We start from the raw sequence: 26630 nt of genomic DNA, 5'->3' as shown, positions 1-26630 counted from the left end.
CAACGTAAGTGCAGCAACTTGTATTTATTAAGGTGCATACTTCTCCCATCTGCGCCGTTGATGTATCTAAACCCATTGATTTTGCAAAATCACTTTGCTCAATGATGTCACTTCAGTTTGGATAGCTGTGAGGGCATCTGCAGTGTGGTTAGTTACGATTTCCATTTCTGCCGAGATATTAACTATTGTCTTTTCAAGTTCACTAACTCCCAACATAGATGTGGAGTTAGATAACCTGCTATACAAGTGCTTGTCCAGTTTTGTGGTCTCCATGTCCAATTTGAAGATGCACCCCAAACATGGGCATTTCTATATTACCTCTGGGAAGAGCTGTACATAACCAACAATTTGCCAGTTGCAAATATTCATTTCGGTCCCAAGACTTTGCTGTTCCCATACATAACATTACATTAATAAATGTAATCAATATTCATCTTTTTCGTGGCTTAGGGGCCCTTTTAATTCTGGTGTAGTGTATCCATGATGCTTGCTAAAGGTCTCTGGCCTTCCAGAAAAGGTATCTGTGAATATTAAAAGTATCTGTACGCCCCTTTTCTTGGGAGTTCAGAAAAATAAATTTGTCAACACTTTCTAGGCACGTTTCCTTACCTAATTATTCCTAATTGTATACGATTTAACATATTTCACACTGTTGAGTCTGAACCACAGTATATAAAATTCCTCCCTATCCATTTCTGATTTAGGATTTTATATAAAGGGCCTGGTTCACAGTGGGTTTTATCATGTTACAAGTTCCCAGACCAAGCTGGCAGGTACAACAGTTCTGCTGTCTTTTAATTGTGCCCACTTCTGGGAAAGGATTTGTCCTCCAAGTTCTTGTATTAATTTCCGATCGGACTTGGAGTATCTAATATCTTTCTGATTTTCTAAATTTTCATCTTTATTATCTAGGATTAGAGCTAAAGTTTTCTCTTCTTGCATTCTTTCTGCTGCCCATTTAGCCAATCTATTATCTGTTTCCTGGTCAGTGTTACCTCTCAGGTGCTCTTGACAGTGCACGATGGCTACTTTGGTTGGTAATTGTACTGCTTTTTATAGGCAAAGTATTTCTTCAGCATGTTCAATCTGTTTTCTTTGTGCCATCAATAACCCTCGTTCCTTCCAGATGGCTCTGTGAGTATGAACAACTCAAAAGGCATATTTAGAGTCTGTCCAAATATTTACCTTTTTCCTTTTTACCAGTCCTAAGGCTCTGGTTAAGGCAATGATTTCAGCCTTCTGAGCCAAAGTCCCTGCAGGTAATGGTTGGGATTCGGTTACCTTGTTCCTAGTAGTTACTGCATATCCAGTTTTATGGGTACCTTGTCGGACATAGCTACTTCCATCTGCAAACCAGGAATTTTATGCATCCTCCAGAGGTTCTTCCTTCAGATCTGGTCTGCTGGAATACACGGCTTTTATTGTTTCATCGACAGTTCGGTTGTCGTTCCACTGAGAAGAGAAGCTGGGATCACAATGTTAACAAAACAGATACTGTACGTGAGACTAACACTGTCATCTTCTGGCCCAAAGTGAATTTACAGATCTCCTGGATATTGATCACAACTGCTGCAACTGCTCTTAGGCAGCTTGGCCATCCTTTACTGACCTCATCCAGTTGTTTTGAGAAGTATGCCACCGCTCTCCGATAAGGCCCCAAAGTTTGGGCTAGGATTTCCAAGGCTATTCCTTGTTTCTCGTGGGAGAATAGCCAGAAGGGCTTAGCAGTATCTGGCAAACCCAAAGCAGGTGCCCTCATTAATTCTTGTTTCAGTTTGTGGAAGGCCTTGTCTGTGTCCCTATTCCATGCAAGTTCCTTAGGGTTAGCTTTTAAAAGCTCATAGAGAGGTCTTACCAGGAGTCCATAGCTGTAGATCCACAGGTGGCACCACCCCGTCATACCCAGAAACATACGAAGTTCCTTAACGGTTTGAGGTCTAGGAGTCTGGCAGATAGCTTCTTTCCTTGTAGTACCTAGTTCTCGTTGTTCCCTGGATAGTCCATATCCCAAATTTGTCATTCGTCCTTGCATCATTTGGGCTTTCTGTTGAGAGACTCGATAGCTATTTAATCCAAGAAAATTCAACAAAACTTGCAGTCCACTGAATGCGCCTAGGTCTCATTTCAGTTGCTATTAATCTCTAGAGGGAGAATCCCATGCTTTGATTTCTTGTGTTAATTAATTTCCAAGATTTGTTGGGCTATTTTTAAAACCTTGGGGTAACGCCGTCCAAGTAAGTTGGGTTTTCCTACCAGAGGTAGGACTCTCTCCTTCAAATGCTTTTGACTTTTTTTGGCTAGTGGCAGACAGAAAAATGCATCTTTTAGATTTAACACTGTAAACAATATATGGTTATTCAAATCTTTGACAAACTTTTTATTTTTCTCAGGTCCTGCACTACTTGGTAAAGTTCATCCAGCTTTTTCACTAGTCAGATTCACATTCCACTATTAGCTCTATGCTGCAAAAAAAGTTATTAATTGGGCTTTCTATTCCTTTGCAGTCTTTTAATCTCGGAGGGTATTGTCACTGGCATACTCCTTTTGGGCCCTGAAACTATACTTTCATTAGTATCTGCTTAAATCCCATTCACTATTGTCTCTGCCAGAGCCCAGCAGTTGCTGATCTGATAAGGGACACTGGAATGCAGAGTGTTCTCATAACTTAGTATTCCCCTACAGAGATAACACCCTCAACTCCTGTGGACTCAGCAAAGACTCGATGATCCGGTGGGTCTCTTCCAACCTGGTTATTCTGTGATTCTGTGATTCTGTGAAAAGGAAAAAAACCCTTCACATTCAGAGAAGGCGGGGGGGGGGGGGGGAGCGCATTCACGCACATAGCCGCAGTCTTTCTTTTTCCTTTTTCAAATTTTACTTCTGCTTCCAATTGTTCCAACAGGTCCCTCTACAATAAGGGTTTTGGTGAATTTGGCATATATAAAAATTTATATACCCCTAACTGTTTACCTAATTTAAAGTTAAGAGGCTTCAAAAAGTATGCCTTTTTTTTGCTCTGGCCAGTGGCTCCCCTTACTCTTACAAAGTCATTATCCACAGGTGTCAAAGCTTGATTTAAAACTGAGTAGGTTGCTCCCATATCTACCGAAAATTCCAATTTTCATTGTCTTTTCCCTAGCTTCAATATAACCACAGCTCTGGCTTGAGCACCCGGTGTTCCTGATAACACGTTCTTGTTTTGAAGAATGCCTTCTTTTGAAGAATGCCTTGTTTCATGGCTGGGCATTGGCCTGCTGGTGGGAGGTAGTGATTGCCTTTACATCACTTCTTTTTTCCCTCTTACCTACACTTAAACTAGGGCTTCTACAGGTACGTCAATCAGAAGAGGAAGGTTAAAGAGAATGTACCCCCACTGATGGTTGGGAATGGTGACCTCATATCAACAGACGAGGACAAGGCTGAGGTACTTAACAGCATTCTTGCCTCGGTCTTCACTGATAACCGCTCTCCTCACCCCTCCTGGGTCATGGGATAGCAAGATGGTGACCAAGTGGGTAAACCCCCTCCCACAGTAGAGGAGGATCAGGTTCATGAACACCTGAGGAACCTGAACATTTCTATGGGACCTGATGAGATGCATCCCAGAGTCCTGAGGGAATTGGCTGATGTGGTTGCCAAGCCACTCTCCATGATATTTGAAAAGGCATGGCAATCAGGAGAAGCCCCTGGTGACTGGAAGAAGGGTAACATTGTGCCCATTTTTAAAAAGGGTAGAAAAGACGATCCTGGGAACTACCGATCTGTCAGCCTCACCTCTGTGCCTGGGAAGATCAGGGAACAGATCCTCCTAGAAGACATGCTAAAGCACATGGAGGACAGGGAGGCGATTAATGGCAGCCAGCACAGCTTCACCAAGGGCAAATCAATCCTGTATGACCAACTTAGTGGCTTTCTGTGATGGGGTAACCGCAGCAGTGGACACGGGTAAACCGACGGATGTGATCTGTCTGGACTTCTGTAAAGCCTTTGACACGGTCCCCCACAACATCCTCCTCTCTAAATCGGAGAGATATGGATTTGGATAAGAAACTGGTTGGATGGTCGTATTCAGAGAGTATCAAAGCATAAGGTTTCCGAGGGCTGTCTGAAATCAGGAGAGAGAAAACAGGCAAAAATATGCCTCTTTCTATGGAGAGAAAAAAAGAAATGGAAATCACAAGCAAATAGCAAAACAGACACCTGCATATGGCCAAGAAAGCTGAGTCTGAATGCCAAGAAAAAATTTCCCGTCTCTTAATTTGTTTTCCTGGAGGTCTAGTCAGTAACAGAGGGCTAGTCCCAAACAATACTCACCTTTCTTAAGAACTAAGAAGGCGGGGGGGTAGGGCAGACAGACTAGATACATCCATGTGACTGAAGGCTTGAGCACACCACACTCAGGGGGAGAGTGCTTCAGAGTTGTGCATAGAAGGAAATTATTTACATACAAAACTATCCCCACTTCTCTGGCTCATCCATCTAGGCCACAGTATAAAGGCAACGATTAGGCAAATATATGGAGATAGGGGAGGGATGTGAGGAGACAAAAGACTGGAGCAAACTAGGCAAAGATTACTGGAACACAAGTCCTTTCAAATTTGTCAACATCTGGATCTGTGGATACCCTCATGCCCTACTTGAAACGCTTAGCAAAACAGCATGTTCAGATTATGTACTGCAGTGATACAGCCTGTTTCAGAATAAGCTCAGAACTGAACTTCTCCCAGCTCTGAACTGATCAGACGGTCCTTCAAGAGATGCTTTCATCATGCAAATCTAGCAAGTGAAAAACAACAGTGGAACACAGTGTCACTGTCAGTCTAAAGCATGCCATGAAATTAATCAACAGGTAGGCATCAGTCTGACCTCGGTACCGGGGAAGATTATGGAGCAGTTCATCTTGAGTGCGCTCACCAGGCATGTGCAGGACAACCAGGGGGATCAGGCCCTGATCGGAATTGGGCGGGAGTGTTGATCTGCTTGAGGGTAGGAAGGCTCTACAGAGGGATCTGGACAGGCTGGATCGATGGGCTGAGGCCAACTGTACGAGATTCAACAAGGCCAAGTGCGGGCATAAAAGATTCCACTGTCGCGCGTATGCTGGGACAAGCGGCCGATGCCTTGGCATACCCGTGATGTTAGCAGCAAGCACAGAACAAACGGCTGGTGTTCTCATGCTTGCTAGCTTGTTGAGACCTTGGAATCTTTACTAAGACCCGTGAGTTAATAAGAAAAGAATGCATTAGACAGAAAACATGAAGATAAGGGGCACATCTGTGGTAAATAGTGGGTTGCACTCTATCACTGTAACTGCGGGATTCTCATTGGTGGGAATTCGCTAGGGTAGCTGCTGACTGGGTACAGAAACACTATATAAGGTTTTGCGTCCACTCAATAAAGTGATCTCGTTTGTCACCTCATGGACGGGGTCCGTGCCTTAATAGCTACAGCCAAGTGCCGGGTTTTGCACTTCGGTCGCAACAACCCCATGCAACGCTACAGGCTTGGAGAAGAGTGCTTGGAAAACTGCCTGGTGCAAAAGGACCTAGGGGTGTCAGTCGACAGCTGGCTGAATATGAGCCAGCAGTGTGCCCAGGTGGCCAAGGTGGCCAACAGCATCCTGGCTTGTATCAGAAATGGTGTGGCCAACAGGACCAGGGAAGTGATTGTGCCCCCATACTCGTGCCCCCACACTCGGCACTGGTGAGGCCACACCCAGAACACTGTGTTCAGTTTTGGGCCCCTCACTCCAAAAATGACACTGAGTTGCTGGAGCGTGTTCAAAGAAGGGCAACAAAGCTGGTGAAGCGTCTGGAGCACAAGTCTTACGAGGAGCGGCTGAGGGAACTGAGATTGTTTAGCCTGGAGAAGAGGAGGCTGAGGGGAGACCTTATTGCTCTCTACAACTACCTGAAAGGAGGTTGTAGCGAGGTCGGGGGCTGGTCTCTTCTCCCAAGTAATGATTGTTAGGATGAGAGGAAATGGCCTCAAGTTGCATCACCATCCCTGGAGGTGTTCGAAAAGCATTTAGACTTGGGACATGGTTTAGTAGGCATGGTGACGTTGGGCTGACGGTTGGACTTGATGATCTTAGAGGTCTTTTCCAACCTTAATGATTCTATGAGCCTATATAATATTTCTTTGTGCGTGTTCTCACTGTTAACGAGATCTGCAGATGAGGGATCCTAGTCTAAGGAATTTATACATGAACAAATCCTGCTTCGCTGCTCCCAGGGAACCAACTGATCCACCTTTGGGGAAATGTGCCACCCAGGAGGTTGTGCTAGGTTCTCGCCAGTCATTGTGCCTGTGTCATATCATTTACTGAATGCATCCAGGGAGCCTGCACAATGTACGAGGTAAATCCATTATTTCCCCAAACTGCTGAAATACATACACACACATGCATATGTTTCTGTCTGCCAAACACATCAGGCATGTTTTAGGGATAGTAGTTCTCACTCAGGAAAACACGATACCTAATACTATATTTAAAGAATAATTGGTTGGTTCAGATTCTGAATTGGGCTTAGGCAAAAGCATGGCATCTTAATTACAAAATATATCGGGTGAGAGTCCCTTGGCACTTTTTATTTCAAGATTAATTCCTGCTGCTTTTAGCTTTACCAGAATATTACTGTTTGGGTTGAAATTTTCTAAGCTGTAGAGTCAGAGACAGCCTGGTCATAATGTCCTTCAGGATACAGTAAACGGAAGGGGCAATCGCTCCCTCAACTTTTCACACCCTCCAAAGCAACAGTCACAGATCTTTATGCTCAGTTTGTGATCTGATCTGCACAAATGTCTTTTATCTGTATTTTTGCTATTTATGAATCATATGGTATTTTTAAAATTTATTCATTATATGCCAAACAAATAATTTTGTTTGACTTTGTCCAGGTGCATGCAGTTGAAAGTCATTGTGATGTGGCTCTGAAAAATAAAACAGTACTTTCGTGATGTTGAAAACCCCAGTACTGAACAGGGCTTGCTCTCTGTTGCCTGTCTGCAGTCTGAAAACTAGTTTGAAACTGAATCAGTAGGAAAATGGTATTGGCTCTAGGAAACAAGACAAATTATGGGATAGCATGGAAGGACTCATAGAGATTTAAATACCATGTTCCCAAATTCCACTAGGGTTTAGCACCATAATAATTTACCAAGCATTTGACCCTACTAGCAGACTAAAGCACCTACCTAAAATGCTGTGCATATCTTTAAAAAAAAACCCAACAAAGCACAGTAGTACACATTCACTAACTGACAAAAATTACTTCAGACAAAATAGTGTTGCTGCACTCATTTAGGCTAGCACAGCTCTATTACTACAGCAAGACAGACAAACAACCATTTCCTTCCTGCCATATTAAAAGAACTCCATATAACGTGTAAAAGGTCTTACATATTACTGTAAAGCCAATAAATATTTCAGTCTAAATAAAGGCATAATATTTTAGCAAGGCATTAATAGAAAGAAATCAAAACCATAATATTAACTGAATTTAACATTAACTTATAAAGTGCAGTGCTTGAAATTCAGGAGGAGCGAAAATACAATATTTCAGTATGGTCCTGACCTCAGGAAGAGTAAGGAGCAACTGTTTCGTATTCAGACAGGTTATCAAATTGCCTCTCTGTAAGGTAATGTAACCCACACCTGCAGGAAATCAGTTGAAACTACTGTTTTAAACACACGAGATCCAGCTAACCAACTGCTTGTGGGGAGGAAGTGATTCTAAGTTCATATAGGCTCTGTGAAACAAGTGTGGCAACAATAACCTACTGCTTATTAGTGGACTAGCGTCAAGTAATAGCTCTCTATTGGGTTTACGTAGCAAGGTTTTGGTAGCAGGGGCTGCAAGGGTGGTCTCTGTGAGAAAGACCAGGGGCTGCCCCCATGCCAGATAGAGCCAGTTCCAGCCAGCTCCATAATGGACCCTCTGCTGACCAAAGCTGAGCCAATCAGCGACACTGTTAGTGCCTCCGTGAAAAGATATTTAAGAAAGGGTAAAACACCACACAGCAGTTGTAAGAGAGGAGTCGGGGAAAAAAGCATGAGAAACAACCCTGCAAAAAACAAGGTCAGTGAAGGAGGAGGAAATAGTGTTCCAGGTGCCAAAGCAGAAATACCCCTACAGCCCATGGAGAGGGCCACAGTGAAGCAGGTTGTTCCCCTGCAGCCTGTGGAGAAAACCATGGTGGAGCAGATATCCACACTGCAGCCTGTGGAGAACTCCATGCCACAGCAGCTAGATATGCCCTGAAGGAAGCTGCAGCCTGTGGGGGACCCATGCTGGAGCAGAAAAAAATGTCAAGGAAAAGTAGTAAAAGTAGTGGCAGAGATGAGCTGTGATGAACTGACTACAAGCCCCCATTCCCCATCCCCCCCTGCACTGGTCTGCAGTGGTGGAGGTAGAGGAGTTGGGAATGGAGAAGTTAAATTACCTGGGAAGAAGCAGGGAAGGTATTTTAAGGTATTTTTTAGCTTTGTCCTTCCATCCTACTCTATTTTTAATTTGCAATAAATGAAAACATAATTCCCCAAGTCGAGTCTGTTTTACCCGTGATGGCAATTGGTGTGTGATCTCCCTGTCCTTATCTCAACCCATGAGCGCTCTCATCTTATTTTCTCCCCTTGTCCTGCTGAGGAGGGGGAGTGAGAGAGTGACTGGGTAGAGGTCTGGCAACCAACCGAGGTCAAACCACAACAAGCTCTCTACTTGAAGCTCTACAGATATTGTCATTCAGAATAAAACCATTTGCTGGAAAAAAAATAGTGATATGCTCCTACTCAAAATTTAAAAGAAATAATATAGTTTTTTACTTCACTGTACAGTTTATATCATAAAGACTGCTTGCAGAATATATACTTTTCCATTCTATTAGAGGCTGTACTTGAATGTTTTATTTGGTTTCAGGTTTATGTTTACTTAAGAATGCATAAGTGAGCCTGGTTACAAACAAAATATAAGCCTCTTAAATTTCTTCATTCATTTTCTCTACTTCTTAAATTGTATTTTAATATACATTCTTTCCATTTTCTGGAGGCAAGCATACTTTAATCAGTACTTTCCTTAAAGAAAATATTTTCACTTAAGTCTTGTACAAGGTATAAGTCTTCTAATTCCTGAGAAATATTAATTTTCCAAAGACTGAAAAAATGACCATGTTCTCAAGGAAAGCAAAAAGAGGAATCCGTTCACTACTTCCCATTGGCAGGCGGATGTCCGGCCACTTCCTGGAAAGCAGGGCCTTAACACATATAATGGTTACTTGGGAAGACAAACACCATAACCATGAACGTCCTCCCTTCCTCCTTCTTCCCCCAGCTTTTATTGCTGAGCATGATGTCATAGGATATGGAGTATCCCCTTCGTCAGTTGGGTTCAGCTGTCCCAGCTGTGTCCCCTCCCAACTTGTGCATCTCCAGTCTACTCGCTGGTGGGGCAGTGTGAGGAGCAGAGAAGGCCTTGACTCTGTGCAAGCACTGCTCAGCAATAGCCAAAACACTGTTTGATCACAAATCCAAAACACAGCACCACAGAGTCCCAAACAGTCAGGCATTTGTGCGTAGGAAGTGAGGAAAACACAGGGGGATTTTTTGTCCTTGTCAAATGCGTTAGTGATATTTCATTTTTTTTATAAGCTCTTGTGCTTCCCTTAGGAATTCGGTATTCCTGCTAGGGATAGGATTTTTTTTCTGCCTCGACAAAAATAAGCCTAAAATTGACCATACCATTAGTTTTAGCTAAATATCATTCTGAGAACATCACAGGAGCTAAGCACCAACAAGATGTGAGAAATTCCAGAGTCAGGATTGAATATTACATCTCAAGCCTATCTTCACATATTTAAAGGACACATATTTCAGTTTTCTCTCTCACTGATTATAAAGAACAGTATTTCAGATGATCTGTAACAATGTCATGCTCTGTAACTCCTGAGCAAGTACATCTTACTTTTGAGAGATAGTGGAACAAACATAGGCATTCCACATTTCTGGACAAACTATGTGCAGCCTTTTCAGTAACTTTCTAGCCACACACTTGAAGACCTAAGGTACAAAAGTATCATAATTACATCCTGAAGCATGCACAAGTAAAAAGTTGATGAAAAGGGTTGAAGACCTAAGTCAAGTCATGAAACACTAATTACCAGATTGCAGCTAATGAATGTAATATTAGCAGAATTAGTCACACACAGTTCTGAAAAAACAGCATTCTATACTGCATGTGAGCCAACACCAAAATAAAATGTTTGCATGAAAAATGATTGCTTAACTACAGTTGGACCTTGACTCTCTCTTTCTTTTCATTCTTTGGAAAGCTTGCAACGCAGTTTCATGTTGGTGTTCTCATTATACCCTGCTTTGAGGAGGACATCTCTTACCAATGGCCCCAAACCATCTGTTACTTTTTTTTTTTTTTCCCCTCACTGCCCCAAAAGTGTACTTGCAAAATAGAGGTGAATTGCCAACCTGAACTATCACTAGCAATAACCATTGTCCTTTGGAGGTGGCAAACAGGGAACACAGCTTTGCATACCTAAGGGAAGAAATGATGCAGACTCCTGAAGCCAAGATGAAGCCGCCTCAGCCAGAACAAACCTTTCCCCAGCTCCCGGAAGTCCAGGATCAGCGCTTCTCAGCAGACTTTTCTCTCTCTGTTTCTGCACACTTTTTACCAGGAGCTGCCTGCTGTCCGGGGGCAGCTCCCTCCCAGGTAACTGCCTGCACAAGCAGGTCAAACTTGCTAAGGCCATGCAGTACTCAGTACATGCAGACCGCCTCTTCCCTCCACCTTACCAAAATACAGCTGCCACTGCCTCCTCTACGGAAGTGCTTCTCTTTTTTCCCATATCCCCTACTGTGACAGACCATAGAATAGTCAGGGTTGGAAGGGACCTTAAAGATCATCTAGTTCCAACCCCCTGCCATGGGCAGGGACATCCCACTAGATCAGGTTACCCAAGGCCCCATCCAACCTGGCCTTGAACACCTCCAGGGATGGGGCAGCCACAACTTCCCTTGGCAACCTGTTCCAGGGTCTCACCACTCTCATGGTGAAGAAATTCTTCCTAATGTCTAGTCTAAATCTGCCCCCTCCAGTTTATACCCGTTCCCCCCCTCATCCTATCAGCACAAGCCTTTACGAATAGTCCCTCTCCAGCTTTCTTGTAGGATATCACATCTCCTCCCCTCCTCTCCTCCCTCTCCAAGCAGCAGCCGCAAAAGGAGTGAACGATTTAACCTGTTCTATAGGGGGAGAACACAAATTAGGGTCTCTTTCCCTTCTCTAACGCTGGAAGACAATACCATTTCTTTCTTTCCCCCTTTAGCCTTCTACACACCCACAAGGGAAAGGATTAAGCTTGTTTCAGCCCGGCTTGTTTATTCTTTCTCTTTGTTTTGTTTTTCTTTTCGCTCCAGTTAGTATCAACAAGCTTTCTAGAGGGAGAGAGGGAGCATAGTGGTATTTTCTACCGCAGCCTGAAGGGATTGGACACGAATGTGGTAAAGACTAGACTGCAACCGTTGAAGATATGGGGGAAGGGCAAGCAAAATTCTGTTCCTCCGCCCCTCTTCCTGTTCTGGCGCATGCGCATACGCGTGGGGACAGATGGTACGGCGGGAGCACTGTTGCCCTCGGGGAAGCTTTGGTGGAGGAGCGTGTATATATACATATATCTCGTATTTATGTATGTATATTATACAAAGTATGTTTCATATGCATGCGTGTGGTCTTGACTGCGCGGGGAAGGGGAGTGAGCACGAGCAGAGGGAGGAAGTCACGTGCGAATGTAAGCAGGTTGGGATGAGGTTAGGGGGTGCTACGCATGGGCGGAGAGGGGTCTGGGGGTCAGAGATGAGTTTGGGTGGTGTCTGTGCTAGGAGGGGGTGTGGGCGCGTGTATGTAGATGTAAATGTATTTGGCAGCTTGGTTTCGGTATCCTTCTAGCCACAAGGCGGGAGGATAATGACGTGGGGTGGGGGCTCCCCTTGGCGGAGCGCTCTATTGGCATCGTCTTCCCATCCCCTGTTTTTTTTAATCTGTAGCAGTGTGATCCTGAGCGTCTGGAAGCACCTCGGTGGCGGGAAAAGGAAGTGCAGATGAGCCGAGATTTCAAACCCGGAGACTTGATCTTTGCTAAGATGAAAGGTTATCCTCATTGGCCAGCCAGGGTAAGACACTCCCTCCAACCTCCGTCTGCAGGCTGCTGCTGCTATCTCTTTACCTGTCCTCTTTTCCTTCTCATCACCTATTCTGCTCTTCCAGTTCTGTGTCGAGAAGAGTGTTTTCAGACACCCATAGAGAAGAAAACAGATAAATTGTGTTGTGCCTCTGTCTTGCCAATGTGTGTGTGGGTGTGTGTCTGTTTGTGTGGTAGCACTGCTGATGCTGAAAGCGACTTCTACATTACACTGCAGATCCCACGCTGTGGTGTGTTCTTGGCTTATGGTGCTTTATAAGTCTCTTTTTTTTGACATGTAGCACTGTCTAGTAGTCATTAGCTGTCATTAGTTTTTTTTAAGTTGTGGAAGGGCTGCTTGAATTCTGTATGTGAAGATACGTATTGGGTTTGTGTTGAAATCAAGGAGTAATTTTTGAGAGGCTTAAAATCTGGAAATGAATTAATTTTAGGAGGAAAAAGTCCTACTGAGCTTCATATTTATTTAGCTTTCTATATGTCTGCAGTGGGTTGACCCTGGCCAGAAACTAACCACCCACCAGCTGCTTGCTCACTTCCCTCACAGCAGGATGTGGGACAAATTTGAAGAAAAAAAACCCAAACCAAACACAAGGAAAAACATGTGGGTTAAGAAAAAGACAGTTGATAAACTGTGAAGAAAAGAGAGGAAAAAACCCCAAAAGTGATGCCGAAGCAATCACTCACCACCTCCCACCAGCAGACTGACGCCCAGGCAGTCTCCAAGCAATGGCTACTTTGGAAAGATCAAACCCTCTTTGTTTTAATTGCTGAGCATGACTTCATAAGGCATGGAATATCCCTTTGGTCAGTTTGGGTCAACTGTCCCACATGTGTATCTTCACAAATACTTGCCCACGTCTACGCTATTGGGGGGGTGGGGTGGCCAGAGTGGGGAAAAAGAGAGAAAGCAAACACTGTTCGGCAATATCCAAAACATCGGTGTATTATCAGCACTGTTTTAGCCACGGATCTAAAATACAGCACCATACGGGCTGCTATGAAGAAAGTTCCCAGCCAGATCCAGTGCAACGTCTTTTTGTGACATGTAGGTATTTTCAAATAGAGAATCTGATAATCTGTTTTTGTAATAAATCAACAAAAGTGCTTGAGTTTTCTCATAGTGTAAGTTCATCTTTAGAAATGAAGACTGCTATACCGTTAGCCCAACAAATTCTGAGATTGTACAAGAACCAAACGGTACAGAAATGCTACTGTGAAATAACTGACCCTTTGTGATAAAAACCCCTCCCCAAATCTTAAGTTTTGAAAGGAATACTCTTGACTACTAAAGTTAGCTGTTCCTGTTTCTAGGGTTTATGAAAGGCAGGTCCAGCCAAACTAACCTGATCTCCTTCTATGACAAGGTGACCCGCTTAATGGATGAGGGAAAGGCTATGGATGTAGTATACTTGGACTTCAGTAAAGCCTTTGACACCATTTCTCACAATATTCTGCTTGAGAAACTGGCTGCCACTGGCCTGGACAGGCGTCCCCTCTGCTGGGTAAAAAATTGGCTCCGTGGCCGGGCCCAAAGAATTGTGGTAACTGGAGTTAAATCCAGTTGGAGGCCGGTCACAAGTGGTGCTTCCCAGGGCTCGGTGCTGGCTCCAGTCCTGTTCGCTATCTTTATCAATGACCTGGACGAGGGAATCAAGTGCACCCTTAGTAAGTTCATGGATGACACTAAGCTGGGAGAATGTGTCGACCTGCTTGAGGGCAGGGAGGCTCTACAGAGGGATCTTAACAGGCTGGATTGATGGGCTGAGACCAAGGGGACGAGGTTCAACAAGTCCAAGTGCCGAGTCCTGCACTCAGGACACAACAATCCTGTGCAGCGCTACAGGCTGGAAAGCTGCTTGACGCAGAAGGACCTGGGGATGTTGGTTGACAGCTGGCTGGAAATGAGCCAGCAGTGTGCCCAGGTGGCCAAGGCAGCCAACAGCATCTTGGCCTGACTCAGAAACAGCGTGGGCAGCGGGACCAGGGAAGTGATTGTGCCCCTGTACTCGGCATGGGTGAGGCTGCACCTCGGATCCTGTGTTCAGTTTTGGGCCCCTCACTACAAGAAGGACATTGAGGTCCTGGAGCGTGTCCAGAGAAGAGCAGCGAAGCTAGTGAAGGTTCTGGAGCACAAGTCTTACGAGGAGCGGCTGAGGGAACTAGGGTTCTTTAGCCTGGAGAAGAGGAGGCTGAGGGGAGGCCTCATTGCTCTCTACAACTACCTGGAAGGAGGTTGTAGCGAGGTGGGTGTTGGTCTCTTCTCCCAAGTGATAGGCGATAGGGCGAGAGGGAATGGCCTCAAGTTGTGCCAGGGGAGATTCAGACTGGACATAAGGAAAAATTTCTTCACCGAAAGGGTCATCATCGGGCACTGGAACAGGCAGCCCAGGGAGGTGGTTGAGTCACTATCCCTGGAGATATTTAAAAGATGGGTAGATCATAGGATCATAGAATAACCAGGTTGGAAGAGACCCACCAGATCATCGAGTCCAACCATTCCTATCAAACACTAAACCATGCCCCTTAGCGCCTCGTCCACCCGTGCCTTAAACACCTCCAGGGAAGGTGACTCAACCACCTCCCTGGGCAGCCTGTTCCAGTGCCCAATGACCCTTTCTGTGAAAAATTTTTTCCTAATGTCCAGCCTAAACCTCCCCTGGCGGAGCTTGAGGCCATTCCCTCTTGTCCTGTCCCCTGTCACTTGGAAGAAGAGGCCATCGCCCTCCTCTCTAACACCTCCTTTCAGGGAGTTATAGAGAGCAATGAGGTCTCCCCTCAGCCTCCTCTTCTTCAGGCTAAACAACAACAGCTCCCTCAGCTGCTCCTCGTAAGGCCTGTGCTCCAGCCCCTTCACCAGCTTTGTTGCTCTTCTCTGGACTCGCTCCAGAGCCTCAACATCCTTCTTGTGGTGAGGGGCCCAGAAGTGAACACAGGATTTGAGGAGCGGTCTCACCAGAGCAGAGTACAGAGGGAGAATAACCTCCCTGGACCTGCTGGTCACCCCGTTCCTGATACAAGCCAAGATGCCATTGGCCTTCTTGGCCACCTGGGCACACTGCTGGCTCATGTTCAGTCGGCTGTCAACCAACACCCCTCAGGTCCCTCTCCTCCAGGCAGCTTTCCAGCCACTCTTCTAGTCTGTAGCACTGCACAGGGTTGTTGTGCCCCAAGTGCAGGACCCGGCATTTGGCCTTGTTAAACCTCATGCCATTGGACTCAGCCCAGCGGTCCAGCCTGTTCAGATCCCTTTGCTGAGCCTCCCTACCCTCCAGCAGATCAACACTTCCACCCAGCTTAGTGTCATCCGCAAACTTGCTAAGGGTGCACTCAATGCCTTCATCCAGGTCATTGATAAAGACATTGAACAGGACTGGACCGAGCCCCGAGCCCTGGGAAGCACCACTTGTGACTGGCCTCCAGCTGGAGTTAACTCCATTTACCACCACTCTTTGGGCCTGGCCATCCAACCAGTTTTCCACCCAGGAGAGTGTGCGCCTGTCCAGGCCAGAGGCTGACAGTTTCCTAAGCAGAATGCTGTGAGAAACTGTGTCAAAGACTTTACTGAAGTCCAAGAAGACTACATGCACAGACTTTCCCTCATCCAGTAAGCGGGTCACCTTGTCATAGAAGGTGATCAGGTTAGTTTGGCAGGACCTGCCTTTCATGAACCTGTCTTGACTGGGCCTGATCACCCAGTTATCTTGCATGTGCTGTATGATAGCACTCAAGATCACCTGTTCCATGACCTTCCCCGGCACCAAGGTCAGACTGACGGGCCTGTAGTTTTCTGGATCCTCCCTCCGAGCCTTCTTGTAAAAGGGTGTAACATCAGCCAGCCTTCAGTCAAGTGGAACCTCCCCAGTCAGCCAGGACTGCTTGTAGATGATAGAAAGGGGTTTGTCAAGCACATCCACCAGCTCCCTCAATACCCTCAGGTGGATCCCCTCCGGCCCCATAGACTTGTGAATGTCTAATTGACCAAGCAAGTCTCTAACCACCTCCTCTTGGATCGTGGGAGCTTTGCTCTGCTCCTCTAGCCCGTGTGTATGTATACAGAGGGAACAATTTTCCTTTCTATTAAAGACTGAGGCAAAGAAGGCATTAAGTACCTGAGCCTTGTCCTCATCCCCTGTCACAGTTGTTCCCTTTACATCCAATAAAGACTGGATATTCTCCGTCCTCCTTTTGCTGTTGATGTATTTGTAGAAAGATTTTTTATTATCTTTCACAGAAATGGCCAGTTTGAGTTCTAGTTGGGCTTTAGCTCTCCTGATTTTTCCTCTGCATGATCTCACTTCCTCCCTGTAGTCCTCCCGAGATGCCTGCCCCTTCTTCCAAAGCTCATAGACATTCCTCTTTTTTTTGATATCCACCCAGATCTCTCTGCTCAACCAAGCTGTTTTTTTTCCCCGATGGCTACAATGACTGGATTTTTACTGCAGTCATTGTAGACGAAGAGTGGCTAAATAAATTGACTGGACAAAAGGTCCGTGCATGTCGTGTGAATACCTCGTGTAATAGATTGTGAGGCCCTAAAAGCACAGGGAAACAACCAAGAGGGGTCCCTCGCGGGAAGGTCAGAGCTCGAGCTGAAATAAGCCGACTCTGTGGCAGAACCTAGGGTCTGAACTCTTCTTTGCAGTTGGGGGCTAAGACTGGATCCAGCTGCACCTAGATTCTTCTCTGAGGAGGAGCTGAGAAAGCAAGCGGGTCCAGTCTGAACCTCACAACTCGGCGGGAGAATCTTCTATAACACTGATGAGAGTCATGTCATATGGAATGGAATGTCCCTTTGGTCAGTTTGGGGTCAGCAGTCCCCTCACAACTTCTTGTGCACCCTCAGCTTACTCACTGGCGGGGCAGAATGAGAAATAGAATCGTAGAATAGTTAGGGTTGGAAGGGACCTTAAAGATCATCTAGTTCCAAACCCTCTACGATGGGCAGGGACATTTCCCACTATATCAGGCTGCCCAAGGCCCCATCCAACCTGGCCTTGAACACCTTGAGGGATGGGGTGTCCACAACTTCCCTGGGCAACCTGTTCCAGTGCCTCACCACTCTCATAGCGAAGAAATTCCTCCTTATGTCTAGTCTAAATCTGCCCCTCTCCAGTTTATACCCATTGCCCTTAGTCCTATCACTACAAGCCTTTGTAAACAGTCCCTCCCCAGCTTTCTTGTAGGCCCCCTTCAGGTACTGGAAGGCTGCTATAAGATCTTGGAGCCTTCTCTTCTCCAGGCTGAACAAGCCCAACTCTCTCAGCCTGCCTTCATATGGGAGGTGCTCCAGCCCTCTGATCATCTTTGTAGCCCTCCTCTGGACCCATTCCAACAGTTCCATATCCTTCTTATGTCAAGGAGGATATAGAAAACATAGAAAAGGCTTTGACACTGTGCAAACACTGCTCAGCAATAGCTAAACCATTGGTGTGTTATCAACACCATTTCCATCACAAATCCAAAGCATAGCACTATTCAAGCTTCTATGAAGAAAGTTATCCCATCCAAAACAAGAACAATCTCTGCCCCTTATTCCATACAATTTACGTCATGCTCAGGACCCACACTATCCAATACATCCTCATCAGCCATCACTCCATTCCTGCCCACAGACATCATTCCCTTAGTCTATGGGCCACCCATATAAAATGTCCATTGAGTTCATTTAAGTCCAAGGATTTAGACTCCATCTGTTATGGCGGTCGCTCAGGACAGGAGAGGCAGTGTGTTGTGGGGAGGTATTGGCCCTCCTCAGGTTGGATTAGTTCATGAAGAACTCTATCCCATGGGAGGGATGTGGGAGCGACACCAAGTATATGGAAGATTAATTGGGACTAAGATAAAGCATGAAGCTGGTACCAAGCATATCAGAACAAACATGATTAGAAGACCAGGTGTTCCGAACAAGAATCCTGAGTGTGTGAGAAAGCCAGGCTGGAAAAACCCACCTGGGAATAAGTGGACTGGAGACGTGACTGAAAAGTCATGAGAGTGTGGGTATGGAATAGACAAAACAAAATATCCTGTTTGTCTTCTTAGTTCAGGAACCAAAGGGCCTTATAAATCTGCTTGAAAGAGAGAAGCCAGTGTACTTTCTTAATTTGACTGCTGTATGCCGTGCTGATTATAAGAAGATGCTTAGAGAAAACTGCGAGGTCTGCGTCTCCTTCATTGCCACAGAGGGACCCCACGCTGGAGCAGGGGAACATTCTGAGGAGGAAGGAGCGGCAGAGATGAACTGTTATGAACCAACTGCAACCCCCATTTCCCATTCCACTGCACCACTCATGGGGCAGGGAGGAAGCAGAAGAGTTGGAAATGAAGGAGCGAATTTGAGCCTGGGAAGAAGAGAGGGGGTGTGAGAAACAAACCCTAAAAGAGCTTCCCCCCCTTGTTCCCAGGCTCAACTTCACTCTTCCATTCCCAACTCCTCTACCTCCCTCCTGTCCCGAGTGGTGCAGTGGAGATGGGGAATGAGGGGTGGTGCCAGAACATAAAAGTTCTTCTCTGCCACTCCTACCTCCTCACACTTTTCCCCTGCTCCAGCGTGGGTCCTCTCTACGGGCTACTCTCTACGGGTCCTGCCAGGAGAACCTGCTCCTGCATGGGCTCTTCACGGGCCACAGTTCCTTCAGGAAATATCCACCTGCTCCAGCATGGAGTGCCAGAGGTTGGTGACCCTGGAGTTATCCAGCTATCCAATACTCCTTGCAGTCTTTGGGAAAGAAACGTGCAGCTCAAGCTTGTGACCTCTGCACTCAGGATCCCCAAGAGGAGACAACTGGCTGAATGGCCAGGTCCCGAGGGTGTTCAGCAGCGCAAAGTCTAGTTGGAGGACAGTGACTAGCGGCATACCCCAGGGGTCAATACTAGGTCCAGTCATGATCAAGACCTTCATTAATGAGCTGGATGATGGGGCAGAGTGTACCCTCAGCAGGTTTGCAGACAGCACCAAAACTGGAAAGAGTGGCTGATATGCCAGAGGGTCATGCTGCCATCCCAAGGGACCTTGACAGGCCGGAGAAATGGGCTTACAGGAACCTCTTGAAGTTCAGCAAGGGGAAGTGCCAAGTCCTGCTCCTGGGGAGGAACAAGCCCAAGCACCACTATGGCCACCCATCTGGAAAGCAGCTTTGCAGAAAAGGACCTGGGGGTCTTGGTGGACATCAGGTTGAATATGCGCCAGCAATGTGCCCTTGCCACAAAGGTGGCGAATGGTCTTCTGGGCTGCATCAGGCAAAGTATTTCCGGCAGGTCAAAGGTCCCCTCTGCTCAGCACTGGTGAGGCCACAGCTGGAGTACAGTGTCCTGTTCTGGGGTCCCCAGTACAAGAGAAATATAGAGCTACTGGAGAGAGTCCAGCAAAGGGCCACAAAGAAGATTAAGGGACTGGAGCATCTCTCCCATGAGGAAAGGCTGAGGGAGCTGGGACTGCTTAGCCTGGAGAAGGCTCGGGGGTTCAATGTATCTTAATATATGAAGGGAGAGCGGAAAGAAGACAGATCCAGGCTCTTTTCAGTGGTACCCAGTGACAGGATCAGAGGCAATGGGCACAAACGGAAACACAGGAGGTTCCCTCTGAACATAAGGAAACACTTTTTTTTATTGCGAGGATGACTGAGCACTTGCATGGGTTGCCCAGGGAGGTTGTGGAGTCTCCCTCCTTGCAGGTATTCAAAAGCCATCTGGATACGGTCCTGGGCAATGTGCTCTAGGTGGCCCTGCTTGAGCACGGGGTTTGGACCAGATGACCTCCAGAGGTCCCTTCCAACCTCAGCCCTTCTATGATTCTAAAAATAGGAAATTTATTGAGTTTTAAGCTTTGTTCAATTTTAAGCCAGAATACCGATTACATTAGACAGATTGCAGAGAATAATCTATCCAAGTAGGTCAGTTTCTTTTTTTATTTTAACACAAAGAAACCTCTGTAACTCAGAGCCTGTGGAAGCTTCTCAGGTGTGTTAGCTACACATCTGCTTCTTTTTCTTATATCAAGGGGGTCTGTGGTGTTTGCATAATGTATTTGTTGTTGTGAAATTGTTAGCTATTAATGCTTCCTTTCCATGGAAGAATTTAGCATTTATTTAGAACAGCTGGTCCAGAGAAGTTACTTCTGGTTACAGACTAATTTCACCTAGTCAGTGCTCTGTTAAGAGAAAATAGTCTTCCCTGGAAGGCTGACACATAGGCCCTATTTTTTAAGTATTTCTTTAATTTTTAATCATTTAAAAAAAAAAACAAAACCAAAATGAAGCAAAATTATCCCAGAGCAGTGTACCTGTTACAGATATAATTGCTGTAATTATACCGGGTTTCCCTAATATTATATGGAATTCACGCAGCACAGGTCATTAACTTTGAACATTTCTCTTGAAACATTTGAAGAGTTTCTTAATGAATGTCACCAAGGCATTATGTCAGAATATTCTTTCTTGATTTAAAAAAAAAAAAAAAGAGACAAATTGTGTTCGGTTATTTTCTTTTTCATTTGTTTGTTGGCAGCTTTACGCAAATGGTGCAAATCCAGTATGTAAAATGACTCTGGCACCTTCCATATATTAGTTGTAATTTTGCAAAGAGACGGTTCTAGCATAACAGTTGGCTTACAGAAATTAGTATTTCTCTGCCCCTTATTGCTATTACATTTTGCATAGATGGCAACGATATTAAGCTTCTCTACTTGATGACCATATATACATGCCTAATTCTCTGAGATGGGTTATATGTTCATTTGCAAATATTTCTGTATCATCTATCTTTGTTGAGAAGCTATCTTTGATTAATAATACTGTATTTCAATACAAGCTACAGAGAGGAGTGTTTATACTTAATAGGTAATAGCATTAAAGTTGGGGAAGGACAAGTAATCAAACTGAATAATGGAGATTCTACATGCAAGGTGCCATTCCACCTCCACACCATTTACATACGTTCAGTTTAGTTTATATTGGTAGCATTTCCAACCCCTTGAATAACCCAGGGTTGGTAGGGCAAAAAACATGGCTTAAAGCCACCATACCCCATGCACGTGCAAGTTTGGCAACTCAACACCGACTCCTGCTTTGCGTGGTCCATAAGAAGGTATATTGTAGTCCATTTTCTTAAGAAAGAACAGTATTCTATATCCGTGTTTATAACCATGCATCAAATCTTGTTCTCCTTGGAATTTGCAATGATATTGCCACTGGCTTCAGTGATGCTGTAATTTGCCTATGTGACGCGTAAACTCAGCTGGTCACCACTATCCCAGGTCAGGAAAGCATTTACATGGGTTGAACTTACTCCAAGTTTGTATAAAGATGCTTCCATGAATCTGGAGGTAAGGCCTTTCATTTTCCAAACTCATACACATGCACAGGTATGGAGCTTCAGTGGAATAATCATGACCTTCAGATAAGCAAGTGTTAAGTGACTGCAGGATCAGGACACAAAGCACTGACCTTTTGATCAGAATGAAAGCACCTTCAGAGTGTCTTACAAAACCAGTTTGATTGAATATCTACTCTATCCCCTGTTATATTTTTAATTATTTTATATAGACATTGTAAGTAAATAAATGTAAGTTTTCCCTGCAAAGTACACTATGAACCTAGTGAAACATGCATGCTTTATACAGCAGTAGTGCTATTGCATTCACTTTCAGAGGAAAACATATGACGGACCTTTCGGAATGACATGGTGGTGTTTGTGCATGATATGACACAGGCACAATGACTGGCGAGAACTTAGCACAACCTTCTGGGTGGCACATTTCCCCAAAAGTGGATCAGTGGGTTTCCTGGGAGCAGCAAAGCAGGATTTGTTCATGTATAAATTGCCTTAGACTAGAACCACCATACTGTGTACTCTGGTATGAATTTCAGCTGAGGCCCTTTTCTTTGCCCTCTTCTGTGCCAACTGCTGCATTTGTTAGCTGACTTTATTAGCTGCACGTTGGTGAAACTTGAAGGGAGCAGGGAGAACAGGAAAGGGGTCTGGAAGACTTCTTATATACTTGCTCCCTCGACCTACTCTACAGAATCATAGAATCACTAGATCGGGAAAGACCTTCGAGATCATCGAGCCCAACCATACCTGTCCACTACTAAATTACATCCCTAAGCACTTCATCTTAAGCCCTTTTGTTCCCTCTGTATACATAAAAAATTGTTCCCTCTGTATACATACACACGGGCTAGAGGAGCAGAGCAAAGCTCCCACGATCCAAGAGGAGGTGGTTAGAGACTTGCTTGGTCAATTAGACATTCACAAGTCTATGGGGCCGGAGGGGATCCACCTGAGGGTATTGAGGGAGCTGGTGGATGTGCTTGACAAACCCCTTTCTATCATCTACAAGCAGTCCTGGCTGACTGGGGAGGTTCCACTTGACTGAAGGCTGGCTGATGTTACACCCTTTTACAAGAAGGCTCGGAGGGAGGATCCAGAAAACTACAGGCCCGTCAGTCTGACCTTGGTGCCGGGGAAGGTCATGGAACAGGTGATCTTGAGTGCTATCATACAGCACATGCAAGATAACTGGGTGATCAGGCCCAGTCAAGACAGGTTCATGAAAGGCAGGTCCTGCCAAACTAACCTGATCACCTTCTATGACAAGGTGACCCGCTTACTGGATGAGGGAAAGTCTGTGCATGTAGTCTTCTTGGACTTCAGTAAAGTCTTTGACACAGTTTCTCACAGCATTCTGCTTAGGAAACTGTCAGCCTCTGGCCTGGACAGGCGCACCCTCTCCTGGGTGGAAAACTGGTTGGATGGCCAGGCCCAAAGAGTGGTGGTAAATGGAGTTAACTCCAGCTGGAGGCCAGTCACAAGTGGTGCTTCCCAGGGCTCGGGGCTCGGTCCAGTCCTGTTCAATGTCTTTATCAATGACCTGGATGAAGGCATTGAGTGCACCCTTAGCAAGTTTGTGGATGACACTAAGCTGGGTGGAAGTGTTGATCTGCTGGAGGGTAGGGAGGCTCAGCAAAGGGATCTGAACAGGCTGGACCGCTGGGCTGAGTCCAATGGCATGAGGTTTAACAAGGCCAAATGCTGGGTCCTGCACTTGGGGCACAACAACCCTGTGCAGTGCTACAGACTAGAAGAGTGGCTGGAAAGCTGCCTGGAGGAGAGGGACCTGAGGGGTGTTGGTTGACAGCCGACTGAACATGAGCCAGCAGTGTGCCCAGGTGGCCAAGAAGGCCAATGGCATCTTGGCTTGTATCAGGAACGGGGTGACCAGCAGGTCCAGGGAGGTTATTCTCCCTCTGTACTCTGCTCTGGTGAGACCGCTCCTCGAATCCTGTGTTCACTTCTGGGCCCCTCACCACAAGAAGGATGTTGAGGCTCTGGAGCGAGTCCAGAGAAGAGCAATGAAGCTGGTGAAGGGGCTGGAGCACAAGCCTTACGAGGAGCAGCTGAGGGAGCTGTTGTTGTTTAGCCTGAAGAAGAGGAGGCTGAGGGGAGACCTCATTGCTCTCTACAACTACCTGAAAGGAGGTTGTAGCAAGGTGGGTGCTGGCCTCTTCTCCCAAGTGACAGGGGACAGGACAAGAGGGAATGGCCTCAAGCTGAGCCAGGGAAGGTTTTCACAGAAAGGGTCATTGGGCACTGGAACAGGCAGCCCAGGGAGGTGGTTGAGTCACCATTTTTTTTTTTTTTTTAAAGTCTTTTCCTTGAATAATAGGTTTGGTGCAGTTTATCTTGTTTTGCAAGTCTACTCCCAGTGCTTCTCTATTTCAACTAAGCGGAAGTTCAACTGAAGTTCAGTTACAGCTTGCGGCCTAAGGCCTCAGCACTTCAATCACTCATGCTAAGCTAAGCGAAACAAGTTTCAGTTCAACTTAATTTTAAGCAATCGCACAATTAATTCTAATATTCTGTAAGTAAACTCTTTTAATCCCCAATGAGCAGTCATGCCAAAGGAGGAGGAAGGGGAGACACAGCTAACAGAAGCAGAAAACAGATGCAGCAGTTTGTGCAGCAGTCTCTGCATTTTTCTTTGGGAGCTTGTAGATCTTCTGGGGACAGGGTGCAGGATTACCAGAGAACTCCTACAAAACTTCTAAGAAACTTTCCAATTTCCTGCTGCTGTCAGGTAACGACAAGGTAAGGGCAACTAAAAGGGTGTGGACCTGAGGAAGCTCTAGCAGCTTCTAACAAGCTTGGTCAGCTGCCCTTGACCCTGGAGCCTGATTAGGGAGGATCAAGCACCTGCTTAGCAAGTGCCAGGCAGAGGCCTCTATAAAAGCCACGCCCAGTGTAGCAACTTATAGAAAAAGTTGCAAAGAAGGGGTTTTCCTTTTAGTTCAAGCCAGTCTAAGTGTTTTCACTTGTGGTGATGGTACCCCCCAGGGCAGTTTCCCTGGCAGGTTTTGGAGCAGCTGCCCCTGCTATGACAGAGGCTTTGATGCAGGCAGACCTTCCATTTCCAGGTTGCAGGGAGTGCCTGGGGCCTCTCTGAGGCCAGGAGAGATGGCCTTCTATCCTGCAGGAGGAGCTGTGTTACCAGGTTATGGGAGGAAGTGAGCAGGCCGTGCAGCATCAGAGAAGATGAAAGGGAGATAGACAGGATCTTCTTTGAGACACAACAGCTTTAAGAGCCCCAGACCCCAACTGCAGTAGAGACACAGACAGTGTCCACCCCTAGTACTAAGGTAAGCGTGCAACCTCTAGAGAAGGGGAAGAATGGAAGCTGGGGACTTGTGGCACCAAGAGGAAGGCTCCTGCCTCACCTAAGGGCTTACAGCTACAAAATCGGTTCACCGCCCTTAAAGGTGAGAGAAGCCAGATATGCTTTCAAGCAAAGGATCTGGGCCACCTCACCCTAAACCATGCAAGACCACCAGGAACTAGTAGCGGGTGATACCCTGCTGCAAGGGACAGGCACCCATCTGCCTACCTGACTTATTGACAAGAGAGATTTGCTGCTGGCTGGGGAGCCCAGATCTGGGTTGTTGTGGAGGGACTGGCCAAGTTTGTGCGGCCTTCTGACTACTATGCCCTGTTGTTCTTCCAATGTGGGCACCAATGATACCGCCAGGGCAACCTGGTGAGTATCAAAAGTGACTACAGAGCTCTGGAGGTGGCAGTTAAGGGCATGAGGGCCCAGGTGGTGTTCTCCTCAGTCCTGCCTGTGAGGGGAAAAGGCATGAGGAGGAGGAGACTGATAATGCATGTTGACAATTGGTTCTGGAATTGGTGTCTGCAACAGGGTTTTACTTTATATGACCATGGGCCTCAGTTTGCAGATCTGCATCTACTTGGGAGAAGTGGGACCCGCCTCACTAAGCAGGGCAAAGGTATCTTTTATCTCATTAGGAGGGCTTTAAACTAGGAATGATGGAGGAGGGAGTGTCAGAAAGGGTTGGTAAGCAAAGGGCCTGGAGTGATGTGACAGGAAAGGATGACAAAATCAAAAAAACCAGGACTCAAGCAGAGTCACCTCCAGCATTTGCATGTTTTGCATTTACATGTTCCAGCATACAGAAGGTGCTGATGGAACAGGAATACCTCACTTCAGTTTCCCACCACTAATCTCAGATGCTTCCCATTTTTGTGTATTAGCCCTTAGGCTTCTTCACTGCCTCCTTACTTCTACTGGCATGTTTCCAGTCGAGACACATCTCAGAGTTTTCCCTATTTTGTGGAGAACCCACGAGCTCCATAGTGTCACAAAACACCAGTGGGAACAAATCTCACACACAAGCAGGGAAAGGAAAGTGAGGTAGCAAAGGTGGCCGTCTTTGTTCCCCAGGTTTATTGATGTTCATTCCTTCTCTATGAGGGATAAAGTAAGTGGTTTATGGTGTTTCTGGGATTGGCATAGGATCAGGGCTTCCTCTGGTGTTCATAACTTAAGGCCTGTTCCTATTGCTGTATGGAAAATGAGCACAAATTTTGCCTTCATGAAACTTACTAAGCCATGTCCCACATTATAACAGGAAAGAAGAATTTTAAAGATTCCTATTATTCATTACAGCTTGGTCACTAAGTAGATCTCTTATGGCAAAATCCCAATTGTTGATAGAGGATGTATTAGGGCTGCCAAATCAAGTGATGTTTCAGTTACTATATTTACGTGTCCCAAGGAATGGGTTTGCAGTAGTAACACTCTCTGACATTCATCACTGGAGCAGTGGATTGTAAATGAGGCTGTAAAAGCTAAACATTTCAATCCATCAAATGTAATTTCTTAATTTAGGGTCCGGATAGTTGTAGTGAATTTGCAGCACCTAGAGATGATTCACACTGGTTTAGGTGTTGCTAAGCTCTAACCAGCAGGAAAGCCCTTTGTAAGAATAAGGCGTTGCCATCTTTAACACAGTTAAAATACCAGAGTTATTCACACTGAAGATATAGTTCAGTTTTGCCAAATATTGTATGATTTCCTGGTACTTGGGGGATCAGGCTATTAAGCATGCAATTTAGCAAATAAGCACGGA

General features: G+C 45.8%; 1 protein-coding gene across 1 annotated transcript in view; it reads left to right on the top strand.

Moving 5' to 3' along the window:
• The first annotated feature begins 11618 nt into the window (after window positions 1-11618).
• LOC138733856 (lens epithelium-derived growth factor-like) overlaps window positions 11619-26630 on the top strand; it is a 115354-nt gene continuing 100342 nt past the window's right edge. The window contains exons 1-2 of the mRNA XM_069881358.1: window positions 11619-11697; window positions 12056-12181. Of these exons, the coding sequence (XP_069737459.1) occupies window positions 12110-12181 (72 nt within the window). The 5' untranslated portion in view covers window positions 11619-11697; window positions 12056-12109. The remainder of the gene's footprint in view (window positions 11698-12055; window positions 12182-26630) is intronic.

The sequence above is a fragment of the Phaenicophaeus curvirostris genome (genome assembly GCF_032191515.1).
Source record: "Phaenicophaeus curvirostris isolate KB17595 chromosome Z unlocalized genomic scaffold, BPBGC_Pcur_1.0 scaffold_52, whole genome shotgun sequence".
NCBI lineage: Eukaryota > Metazoa > Chordata > Aves > Cuculiformes > Cuculidae > Phaenicophaeus > Phaenicophaeus curvirostris.
Note: the sequence above shows the minus strand (reverse complement) of the source record. Positions and strands in the feature narration are given on the sequence as shown.